The 12,950-nt window shown below is 35.5% G+C and overlaps 1 protein-coding gene across 3 annotated transcripts; it reads right to left on the reverse strand.

Annotated features, from left to right (window-relative positions):
* Positions 1–214: 214 nt before the first annotated feature.
* GIMD1 (GIMAP family P-loop NTPase domain containing 1) lies at positions 215–12,440 on the reverse strand. Of its 3 annotated transcripts, XM_016951087.3 has the most exons (5): positions 12,270–12,430; positions 10,693–11,550; positions 9,006–9,400; positions 4,254–4,418; positions 215–493 (listed from the first exon to the last, which is right to left on the reverse strand). In XM_016951087.3, the coding sequence occupies exons 2-5, from the start codon at positions 10,772–10,774 to the stop codon at positions 233–235; spliced, it is 903 nt and encodes a 300-aa protein (XP_016806576.3). In that variant the 5' UTR covers positions 10,775–11,550; positions 12,270–12,430; the 3' UTR covers positions 215–232. The 3 variants fall into 3 exon arrangements, with proteins under 3 accessions (XP_016806576.3, XP_054539224.1, XP_054539225.1); XM_054683249.2 differs by having other exon boundaries at positions 10,693–12,440; XM_054683250.2 differs by lacking the exon at positions 4,254–4,418 and having other exon boundaries at positions 12,270–12,404.
* Between the last annotated feature and the right edge of the window lie 510 nt (positions 12,441–12,950).

Consider the following 12,950-nt stretch of genomic DNA (forward strand, 5'->3'; position numbering starts at 1 on the left):
ATGTTGGGTATACACTTAGGAGTGTAATTGCTATGTCATGGGATTTGCATTAGAAATCTTCAATCATTGATGTTCTTTTTAACTTCTAGTTTTCCAAAGTGGTTATACCAATGTACACTCTCACCAGCAGCATATCAGAATACTTATGGTCCACATTCATGTCAATAAAGCCATTCTTTGTAGCTAGGTTTCTGACTCCAATACCCAATGCTCCTTTCCTTTCACCTAAATTTTATTTAAAGGTAAGAACTTGGTAACAATTCTCTTTTATAAATTCCATGATTCTTTCTAAGATTTTCATTCTTTGTTCATTGAGTGATTTTCCTTTTTTGTACTGGAAAACGTATTTGTGCTGAATAGAATTTAGCAGCGTTATCAGGGTATCAGAGGCCTCATGTAAATATTTATCTTCAGTAAGCCCAGCCTCTTCTATTTTTTCTGCATGGGTAAAAAGAATGGCTGTGTAATTCATCCAAGCACGTCCAAGAAGTTCCTGAAAGAGAGAAGTTAGATAACTATTGAACTTGAACTATATTCCTCAAAAATGAGCAAAGGATTTATTACGGTCCAATATAGATAGCCAGCAGATCCATATTATTATGTTTCTGAAAGCTGATATACAATGTAGGAAATGAAGACAGGGTCAAGTATTGTAAATAAATGGAGGGAAAAGGCTTGACTTTCTGAAAAAGGCAGGATTAAACAGAGAATTAAATTCTCTCTTTTATTTTACTATGATAATTGATATATACACAACCTCAAAACTGCATATTATCATTGCTGCATAGATTTTTCAACATTCAGTAATCATTTATACTTGTCTGACTACCTGAGTCCATTAAAGCCACTGAATTTAAGTCAGAGGACCTTAGTCAAGGGAATTGTTTTATCTTTTACTTTTTGTAGAAATGTGTTATCATTATCATTAAAAGCATCTACTAAAGATATAAAATTACATAATCTGTTAAGAATCTATTGATTAATCAGGTGACATGTAATGGAAAAGCTCAGATAAAAATACATTTGGCAATTTGGACGAACCACAAAATATTATAACTGTGAGTCTCATCTTCTTGACTTCACATGCTTAGAATGGAACCCAATTTATCTGATGACTTCCTCTAATGTGGTTGAAAAACATTGAAGACTGGCGTTCCTTTGTTTAGTAATATGTGGAAGTTGGTTATGTAATAAATTCTTGTTTGATTAGTGAATATAAGCTGATATAAAGCAGAAGTAACAGCATGTGGCAAATTGTTCATGTAATATAAAAGGCATCTAGAAATAACCCTTGAACTTTTTGGGATATTTCTAAAGTTACATGAAATCACAATGTGACAACAAAATAACATTACCTCCATTCCGAACACTCCTATTACCAAAATATTTCCAAAGCTACTACCAGTTTATAGCAAGAAAAATACAAAATGCCTAGGAATAAACATAATAAGAAACACCCAAGACCTCTAATAATCAGAAGAAAGAAAGAAAGGAGAAAAACTAACATTTAGTGCCAGATATTATGCTGAGCACTTTACATGCGTTACCTCTTTTGAAGCTTAATGCAATTCTTTGTGGGAGATACTATTATTATCTCCATTATCATATTGGCAAACTGACTTATAAAGACTTTGAGTTATATGTATTAGTACAAACTCTGCTTTTAAAAAATTATTGAAAATATTGAAAGACAGTCTGGGAAATCATTTTCAATGTACCTAAAAAATACAGGATTAGAATTTATAATATTGAAAAATTGAAAAGAAAGAAAAAAGAAGAAGGAAATAAGAAAGAAAACAGAAAAGGAAGAAAGGAGAAAGGAAGGAAGGAAGGCAAGCAGGAGTAAGGAAGGAAGGAATCTGGATAGGTAAATCTAACATGAAAATACTCGTGAGAACTACGGGACAAAACATTTAAAATTAGAAACATCACAATCATGGTCACCAATTACAACTGATACAGTCTGGCTTTTATCAGATTCATTTATTTATACATCAATTTCTACAACTTCATAGTGAACTCTTTGAAGGCAAGATTCATGTCTTTCCATATCAATCAAAGCTTTTAGCACATTGTAAACTTTCAGTAAACATCTGTTAAATTAATTTGGAATTTAGACCCTCATTGTCATCTCAAATAGAAGGCTTAGGGTTCTATTTATTTCTTTCGAGGTTTTGGTTTTGAAGTATAATTAATGTTTGTAAAGCTTCTTTTTTTTTTTTTTTTTTTTTTTTGCAGTTTATCATGATGAATTTGCCTGTAGTCTGGACTATTTTCTATTCAGAGGGACTCTTTCAAGGAATAGGCCCAAACTTTTTCTTCATATGTGTTCAAAATTTTTCTATGTACACCCACCATAGAATAACTGCATATTTCTTTTCCTTCTAAAAATACCCTGCTTAAAGTTTCACAATCAGTATATTAGGGAATAATTACTGTAATAGATGATAAACTTTAAAAAATAAATTTTTAAAAAATTAGTATCCATATAATGTCAACATCCCATTTTGCCTAATGGTAACATAGCAAAATTAGCAGACCTCTTTAGAGTTTGTTGTATATTCAGTATATTGTTAACAGGTCTCTGCTGGAAGAGGAGTCACAGAGTTGCAAAGTAAATGAGCAGTGATGTTATGGGTTGAATTGCATCCTCCGCCAAACTCATGTGTTGAAATTCCGATCCCCAGTTCTTCTGGATGTGACCTTATTTGGAAATAGGGTCATTGCAAATATAATTCTTTAAGCTAAGGTCATTAGGGTGAGTCCCTGTCTAGTATGATTGGTGTCCTTATAAAAAAAGGGAAATTTGGGCAAAGACGCAAGTCCCGGGAGAGTGCCATGCATACGTGAAGATAGCCATCTACAAGCCAAAGAAAGAAGCCTGGAACAGATCTTCTCTCACAGCTATCAGAAGGAGCCAACCCTTACAACACCTTCATTTCAGACTTCTAGCCTCCAGAACTGGAAGACAGTAAATACCTGCTGTTTATGCCACCCAGATTGTGGTACTTTGTTACAGCAGCGCTAGCAAACTAATGCAAGTGGCTAAAAAAATTAATAAAGTACTAAGTATATTAGATCTGGGCTCTGGGAATACAGCAATCCCTGGATCATTTGCATAAGAATCACCTGGGAGGCTTTCTAAAAATGCATCAGAACTATTAGGGCTGGAGCCTGGAATCTGAAATTTATAAAGCATTTTAGATGATTTATTCCTTCTGCAAATATTTATTGAGGGTCTACTTTGTTCTAGGCATGCTCTACATGGTAGGGACAGGTGTGGAACAAGACAGACATATTCTGTTTACAGTTAGTGGAGATTTTTGTGTACTAAATTAACTTGGGAAGGGAGACAGACAGGAAAGAAATACTTTGAATTTGTTTCAGTTGCAAGTGTGATAGAAATTATCTTAGCATTATAAAGGTGATCATTTTGCCCATTTTGGGGTGGAGGTGGGAAGTAAGGGTAAAAAGGAAAGATCAGACAAAATGTCTTGCATGTGATGGTGCAGTGACCAGATTCTTAAAAAATACGTAGGAATTAACAAGGTAATTAATGTAATCAAGCATGATTGAGATTGTACAGCATTGAGATTTTATTTCTAAACAAGTACAGCTATTGATCTTTGATCACTCTTATCTCTGAAAGATTATCAAATTTAGAGCCAGACCTGATATTCACCAAGTACGCTATGAATATGGTCATACTGATTGTCAAATATCAAAATGTTTTCATACAAATTATTAAATAGCTACTGCTCTTAACTCCTTGAGAGCCATCCTAAACTTACCCTTAGATATGTATTGGCTGATGTGTAGATCATACTTGTTATTAAATATTTTTGAACCCCAGTGACTTAATGGATAAGGTATTTGCCTCCTTAAATATTTTTGAAATACAGTATTGCTACAATAAAAGTGCATGCTAAATAAACTATTTGGCACAAACAGTCCTTTCTTGAGTTATATATCATAACACAGAATTATTTTCTTTCTAGGTTAGTACTTAATGAAGTAAATGGTTTAACTTTCATAGTATTTCTTTTGTTCCTGTTTTTCTGTATTGTAACATTAACATGTTCCCTTTTGGTCTCCACCAGACATTTCCCATACTTTAAACCACAATCTCATTCAGAGAACATGAGTTAAAGCACCTAAGGATAACAGATTTGTAAGTGCCATGCCACTTAAAAGTCCATGTGTTCAGCCACTGGGAAGTTTTTACATATTTATTTATGAAAGGATGCTCATACCTTAAACTGTGAGAGAAATTGCACTTTTGAATTACTGCCAAAAACAGAAGAGAGTGGTTGATTTAGCTTAAAATCTTTAAGTCGATTTTGGCCAGAAAATAGTTGAATATCTGAAAGTAGTGTTGCTTGCTGAATAGTCATCACGTTAGTGGCCAAACATGTTCTCTATGGACCCAGAGAAAGAATCATTACAGTTGATTGATACCTCACATAAAAATCCAAAAGCAAGATAAGTTAATGTAAGTTATCTGGTGTTAATAATTTAAATATAGTACTAAGCTAGATGAAAATTTTACGATCAATCATGAATTGTTTGGTTTGAGTGCTAACGGGTATGAGTCCATTTAGTCCTTTTGGGACTACTGGTTAGGATATAAACTTTGTTATCCAGGAATTATGTTCATTTTCCCAGGACCTCACCAGCCCTGCCCCATTTGTTTGTGGTTGATGAAATCATAGCATCTGGACTTTTTAGGGGGAAACAAACAAACAAAAAAGCCAACTATTACATCAACTGAGAAAAAAATTATCACGGAACAGGAGGACAATGAGGACCATTTTTTTATACTTTATGCTATTCCCTTACTCTCACCCCAATTAAAACATTACATTTTCCTTTTCAGAGAGCCAAAGCTGAATGATAATTTCTCGTTAGGCCAGATCCAGAGAATATTCAACCTCAGAGATCATCTTATAAACTGCCTCATTTTACAGATGAGGGTATTGAGGACTTACGGTGTTAAATGACTTGGCCAAAGTCATATGGCTGATTATTGACAGGCTTGGACCTGGAACCAAGGTCCCCCATCTTTCCCACTAAATTGGGGCTTTTCAATTTAACCATACTAAGCCAGTGAAGATTTTTCCAGATTTTTTTTCTAAATTAATAAAAAAGTTACTTCTTATGTTTATAAATCAGGGCCACGTAAATTTGATTTTACTCGTATTTTCTTCATAAGTCTACCAGGATAAACCTAAAAAACACTATTTCCTAATTTTAGGATAAGACAAATACTAACAATAAAATAATAATGGCCAGAGCTATTTGCTGTGCACTTGCCACGTGCCTGTGCCTAAGCTATATCATTTACTGTTAAAAGGGCATTAATCCCACAAGTAACCCAATGAAGCAGACACTACTGTCTTTCTCAATTTACCAATGAAGTTTACAGAAGTTACTTGCCCGAGATCACAAAGCAAATCAGTAGCTAAGACTTGAATACTTTAGAACCCATCTCTTAATCTCTATGCTATCTTGCCCATATCCAGTAGTTCATTTGAATGAGTACTCATTCACAATCTCAATAGTGATCATAACAATAAAAACAACAATACTAGTAATACTTTACCATTTTCTGTGACCTACTGTAAGTAGGCACAATGCTGAGCATGATGTATTTATTAAATATAATGCTCAGAACTCTTAACATACATAAAATTATCTCCACATTACAAGTAAGGAATTGAAACCAAGAAAGTTTTAGTAACATTTATAGTCATACACCTATGAAGTAATTAGGCTTGTTTTTTTAACTATATTCTAACAACTAAGCCCATAATCTTCATTTAGTATTTTCAGGCTCTGAATGAGCTTTTCCAAGCTTTTTGTAAACACATTCGTCTGCAACATCAACAGTTCGGTTGTTGATTATGAAATAAAAGTACATGCTTGAAACTTGCTTGTACACAGTAATAATACAGAATACCATAATAGTGGGGGGGGGGGAATGGACCATAGGCAATACTTAGGCACAATTCCTAGTGCAGCTTGGCTGTATGCCAGCTCTTTCCTTGAGGTGACTATATTATATCTTCTCTGATTCATTATTTGTGGGTTTATAAACATTCAAATGAGATTCCAGATAATATTTGAATAAATTCTTCCTTCTATTTCTTGATTTTGGGGACATGACTCACTGATATCTCTTTCATTTTACTGTAAATTAATAAAGGCCTAACAAAAAGAAAAAGGGATCATTTGGGGAAAATGTTTCCATCATCACAGCCAGTAGCATATAACTCCTCTGCAAAATATTAGAGTACAAATTGGGGAAGATATTTAAAGAGACAACAGGGAGGCATGGGAAAGAAGAAGCTACTTCTCTGACTCTGGCTTGGTAGACTCCTTCTACAGTACTAGTCAGTGCCCCTGAAAAGGAGTAAAAGAAAGAAGGCAGATACTCCATACTCCATTTTGCATCAGCCAGGAAGAAAAAGACATCCATAGTGTGCCTGAAGCCTGAGGACCTAACAGCTTCTTGCTCCTTCCTAACAGCTGCTGGTCCTGTTGAATATTCAGACACTCTGCAACAGCTTCCAATCTGTGAGCACATACAGATGGCTGCCACCAGCATCTGAGGCACCTTCAGGAAGATCACAAACAGCCAGCCTGTGCTTAAGTGACCATCAACCAAAGACCGTAGCAGAACCCTGGAATAGGTCTGCAGTGCTCCCAGGGATCATAGGCCACTCAAGATGATTAAACCTTGGCTGCTGATTTTCCTGGGAGACAGAAGTTATTTATTTCAGAAAGAAATATCTGGGATCTGAGCTTTGCCCTAGCTCATCTCCTTGCTGCCTTCAGTTCCTGAATTGCATACTGATTTGGAAGGCAGCTGTAAGAGAAGACTGTATGCCAAATATTGTTTTAAAAGACCAAAGACATGTATGAATTGAGTTCACATATATAAAAAAGCCTCACAGATGACATTATTGTCCTATATCCTAAAACTATTAAAACCTATTTTCAAAATGTATGATATTTAAAATAACCTTTTGGGCTCAGCATAGGTTCATGGTAGGGAAATATTGAGACGTATGGAAAGAGTCAGGGTAGCTTTTGAAAAAGAGTTGTTTATGTGTTTACTGCATTTACTGAATTATATCCATCTATAGCCTCATCTAAATGTTTACTTAATAATAGCTTTAAATGAATTTTTAAGAACTGTCTAAAGATTATACTGGTGTCATGGATGCAGGCTTCCCACCACTTGATTTCTACCAGAAACATTGCTTGAAATACAGGCTTTCATAATTTGGAGGAGGCTTGTGGGCTTTCTTGGATCCCATATTGTTTCTTAATTGCAATCATCTTCTATTCTTCCTTATTTTTGTATAGCAGGTCCTTGGTTTTTCAGGAGTTACATGATGAGCATTTTTTATGCTCCTGTCACCCTGATTTTTCTGCTAGTTTCTTGTGATTATACATACGGCTGGGTTTTTTTTTTCATTTTTAGAAACATGCACAGTTACTGAAAAACAATGCGTGTATCTGTCATGTAGAAGTATCTTTTCTAGTTAAAGGAAAAAAATCTTCATTAAAACAAAGTAACTATCTTTCTGGGCTGTAACAGGGCCTATGTCAGTATGAGCTGAGACTGAACCAAAAGAAGGGTCGCATTTTTACAAGTTCTTCTTGAACAGAAAAGATCTGTTCACCATTCAGTATAAAGTTTAACTGTGGAGCTTCTAATAGACCTGGTGTCTCTGAGCTCAGTGACTCATTGAGGCTCTTGAGTAATACTAGTGAAGTCCAGCAGGTAAATATAGATTGACTCAGACTGAAGAATCAACAGATTGAATAGAATAGAGCAGCTCGATGAATAGTTTCCAGGAATTGTTAGTAATAGTCCACACATCATATACACACACACACACATACACACACACACATACACACACAAACTCCCAACTCTCTCCGTCTCCTAGCTGTGGTCATGTCCAGGCCTCTTATCCAGCTCCTGTCCTTATTCACAGTTGGAGACTGTGAATAAGCCTCCAACTTAGTGACCTATAATGAATGAACAAGCAAACAAATTGGAATAGACCACCAGGGAAAGGTAGCATGTGTTATTTATGCTCAACCTGAGGTCCCTATGGTCTTCTTTTGGCTAGAATGGAGCAGTCACTTATGCTACAGCTGATAAGGCAAGCAAAGGATCTGAAGTTCTGAATTGTTTCCCTATGAATAATGCACAACTCTCCCTTGAATGCTCACTATGACTTAAGTCTTATGAAACCCCCTCTTTTTCATTATACTACTTTGGCACTTAATGCATTGTCTTTTTCTGGTTTGTTTATCTAATTTTCCTCTTCTAGACTGTAAACTTTCTGAAGGAAGGGCTCGTGTCTCATTTACCAGTAATTAAGCACTGTTTAGATGCTCAATAGAGTGTTCAATGACCAAGTCAGTGAATGAGCACCTATTTCTTGGTGAACTATAAGAGATTGTCCCTTTGATGCTGAATGGATGCAAGTCAGTGTTTAAGTTCAGCGGTTCTAAGACCTGACTGTTTTTGAGAAATACATGGAAAATTATGAAAATACAGATATGCAGGCTCCACTCCTGAGATTCTGTTTCAGTACGTTTTGGATCAATCTTCTTTAACAAACAGCCCAGTTGATTCTGATGCAGACAGTCCAGGGACAACATGTTACAAACTTATTTGGGTTTTTTGTTCTAGGAGTTTGAGGCTTGGTTAACCTCTGAAGTTTAATATCTCAATTTTTTTTTCTACAAACCAGTTGTAAAATGACTGATTGGGTTCCTCTGAAGGAAGTCATAAAAATGACTTGGGAAAATCAAATAATTTTTACTGACTATTCCTAGGTGACCAACACTTAGTTGTATAAATTATTATATACTATATTATTATATACTAATAGTATAACATTATTATTATTATTATACTATTAGGATAATGTCCTCCAAGAAGTAATAATGGCATTAGTGTAATTGCATCTTAGTATTACCTGGATCATCTGGACTGGGTCAGTTACTTCCTGCCCACAGAAAGGCACATCTGCTCTCTGAACCAGGAGTGCAAGGTGGAGACCCCCTTGCCCGAAGTGATGTGCCAGAGCCTCTTTGACTTCCTGTTTCACATACTTCTTGCTCAGCCTGCTGTGTGGATAACCTGGAGTGTCCAACACCTGGACCTGCAGGGCTACCTCTAGCCCACCTCGACGCACGAAGCTGTGGAGGTGACAACTGCGGCCCAGGCTACAACATGTGGTCACAGAACAGGGAGCAAAGCTGCTGTGAAAGTCTGTGCTTCCCAGCAGAATGTTTCCAGCAGAACTTTTTCCACTCTGAATCATGCCAAAGAGGGCCAAGTTGATGATCATCTTGTTGGGGTCTGTCATGGCTGTAGGAAAACAAAGGCATAGCACGCATAATTAGGCTTCTACATTCCCCCAATGTAAGTTTTCTTACCTGGCCTGGTTGCACTCCAAGTTCAATTTTAGATTTGTTTTCCCTTCATTCGAAGTGACTAAAGCATGGAGGAGGACTGCTCCACTAAAGTGGAGATCCCCCAGTGACAGAAGGGAATGTGGAATAATTGTAGTTTACAATGAGAAGGGAGAGAGAAGTCAAATACAGATAAGGAAGGATTTAGGAAACAGTAATTGCAGAAAACGAGGAAAAAAATCCCAAATTACATGAAGATCATAAAAACCACGTTTAAGAGAAATATGTTAACTCATCAATGTGGTAGGTGAGTTGGTTTAGGAAAAGGTGTTGAAGTTCCTGAGCTCAGGGGCAAAGCTAGCAGTAGTATTTAAAAGTTATTCACTATTGGAGAAGTAAGAATAGAACAGTAGAAGAAACAACCCTTCTTGCTTTCTAACAACATCCCCCATCTTCCCACTTCCCGACCCACTGCCTGAATACACAAGTGGTATCTGCAAAAAATCATCCTTCCTGATTTCCTGAATGCTTCTTTCCTATGAAATATGAATAATGTTAAAGAAGACTTCTGTTTCTGCTTACTACATTTTTTTTTTTTACAACCAGGGAACATTGGTGAAAATACAAACTACTTGTAATTTCTGTTATAAAATAATTAATAAATCATCTCTATGGTCCATTAGTGTAAGTGTTGGCTCTTTAATAAAGAAAGTAAAGCCTAACATATTGGGCAGCTCAGTTAGAAGGGGGGAGAATCTTGGGAGAATCTATTCCATGTACAATACCTGCACAGTGGCCGATCCTTTGTACACAGCATGATCCCCCACAGCATTTTAAGGTCATTAATCATTTTCACTAGATTTATAAGCAGAGTTACTTGCCAATTGCTAAAACTGCCCAAGCTACTGATTCAGAAATAAAGACATTTTAATATTGCATATTTATTATTTTTGCTTAGATCTTGTAACTTTATTACACAGTTTTAAGTACCGCAGGTCCTTCTTGTCCTTTAATGCCCCTCACTCCATTATACCCACACACTAACGTGAACACCTTGAAGGAGCTTCATACCTCCATAAAAAGACACTCATTTTGCGGGTCCCTCCAGTTCACACCAGCTCTCTCAGCTCATTCAGTGGTGTCAACTGCAGTGAGACGCAGTCAATTCCTTTTTACTCCTAAATCAGGGTGTAATGTTTTTAGAAAATTAATTATGCAATCCCAATCCATTTGCTATATTTCGCTTACCTTTTCCAGTCTTGAAAATGCTTTCTCCACAAAGACATCTCTCGCCCTGGCACAGTTGTTCTTTCATATGAACTTTCACCATCTGATAACGTTATTGTACCACTCTGGGACTGACACCGTATGTATTTTATTTAGTTAATTTATTACCAGACAGCCTCTTTATAAATGATTAGTTGCCTTCCCCTCATCAGCACTGACTTTTTTATGACACTTGACAGACTTGTAATTTTAATAGGTATGGAAATATTCTATTTTTAGCATTTTTTTATTTTGTGCATTTCTTATAGGTAACATCTTATTTGTAGCATAAAGAAATGCAATATGGGTATTAAACAGAAATTAGACATTCTTTAGCAATGATTACAATTTTTTCATGATCTACAATTAGATCATGACTTCACATCAGTATTTAGTTCATAATACTTTTCAAATTTTTTAAGATAATTCTTTTTGCTATATTCATATAATAAAATGTATTATTTTATCCTAATTTATGAAACCACTGGAATGATTATATCAGCACATGTAGCTTTCATATCAATTAATGATAGTATATTTAAGGAAAGGAGTAAAATTAACTATAACTTGAAGTCAAATACATTTTTTCTTTAAAACTTGAGTTTTATTTTCTTACTGAAAACTCAAATTTTATTTTTTCTACTTCTTAGTGTATTACCCATACTGATCCAAAATACTTTCTTGGTGCTTTTTGTAGTATGGTTATAGTCTGATTCATCTTCTCTTGTATTTCTCAAAAAGTCGATGAAATATGTATTTCTGGGTGAAAGAAACTTGGAGACATCTGGAGTGCCTTGTGACTTCACGGGCAGAGAGTTAAAAAGTCTTCTTCCTGTGTAGCTGTGACAAGAAAAGCATGAACTGCCTTCCTTCATCTGATAAACACATTGGGTTTCTTGAATGAAGTGGAAAGAATCTCCCCCAGGTGGCAGTAGCAGCCTGTTTCCTAAGAAGTGATTTTTGAGCCAGGATTTATTTTAATTTTTCTTCCTTAAACTGTAAACGGACATTCTTCAACCATCTACATAAACACATATTAATTGTGTTGGGGATTTTTTGAAGAAGAACAAAGCCAAACTTTCTTTCCTATGTTCCTTATAGAACACAGCAAGCATAAGCTCTTAGTTTTTCAACCACCCCCTTGCCCGACTTCAGTTACAGTTTAAATCATTTGCTGAATGCAACAGCTGACTGTTAAAAAATAAAGTTCAGAATTCACGAGCATGATTATAAGTTCCAGTAAAATTGAAATTTTTTGATAATTTTTCATAAGTCTAATGCAGGTTTTAGATTTGAGTCAATTTAGAGGTCTTACAGCAGAATAATTTATTATTAGATGATGTTGAAAGATTGATTTTTTTGAATCAAGGTGAAAGCACAATCTGAAAAATTACATTTTCACTGACTTGGCTAAATATAATGTAGTAGGGATAAAAAATGTATTATCTTTTAACAGCTGGCTGCCAAATTTCTCTTAGGAAGGATACTGTCTGAGAAAATTGTTTAATTTAGCTACTTGAGGTAGAAAACGGGATCCTGAGAACAATAGCTAAACTCACAGAAAGTATTGTAACAGCCAATCTGCTGGCGAAGGGAAAAAGCCAAGAAAAGAGTAGAGAAGATCAGGGTATAAAAGGAGAGAGGGAGTGAGAGACATAAAATGAGGAAGTGAGAGAGAGATGCAGGGAGGGAAGGAAGGAACAGGCAAGGAGAGAATGAAGAACTATGACATCATAGTAGGGCAGAAAGCTAGATCTCTCAGTTTTGTAAATGTAAAGGGCTAAGGAACTATTTTAAAGTCAGCCACATTTACAGTTTTCTTACATGAAGGTGGCTTTTTATTTTTGTTTTGTTTTTGGTTTTGCTTTGTATTTTATTTTATTTTGATGAAAATTAATGGAAAAGTCTAAGTTATACTCCTGTGTTAGCGCAGGACAGGCACCACAAAAGTTGGAGATTGTGGGATGACATCTGAATTAAAGTAATTTAGAAGAGGCAGGAAGTTAAAGCTAGAAGGACACTAGTCCCCAGGAACTTACAGAAATCATTAGGAGGACATTTAGACTTTCCACAGTTGATGAAATGAGATATTTTGGTGTAAAGGTGACTCTAGCTGACAAGCAACTATTGTATTTCAAATTTTATATATGTACACACACATACATACAAACATATGGGCATACATATATATTCACATGCATATATTTATTTATGCGTGTTTGTATATACAAGTGTATATA

Source organism: Pan troglodytes, chromosome 3 (genome assembly GCF_028858775.2).
Source record: "Pan troglodytes isolate AG18354 chromosome 3, NHGRI_mPanTro3-v2.0_pri, whole genome shotgun sequence".
In the NCBI taxonomy this organism is placed as follows: Eukaryota; Metazoa; Chordata; class Mammalia; order Primates; family Hominidae; genus Pan; species Pan troglodytes.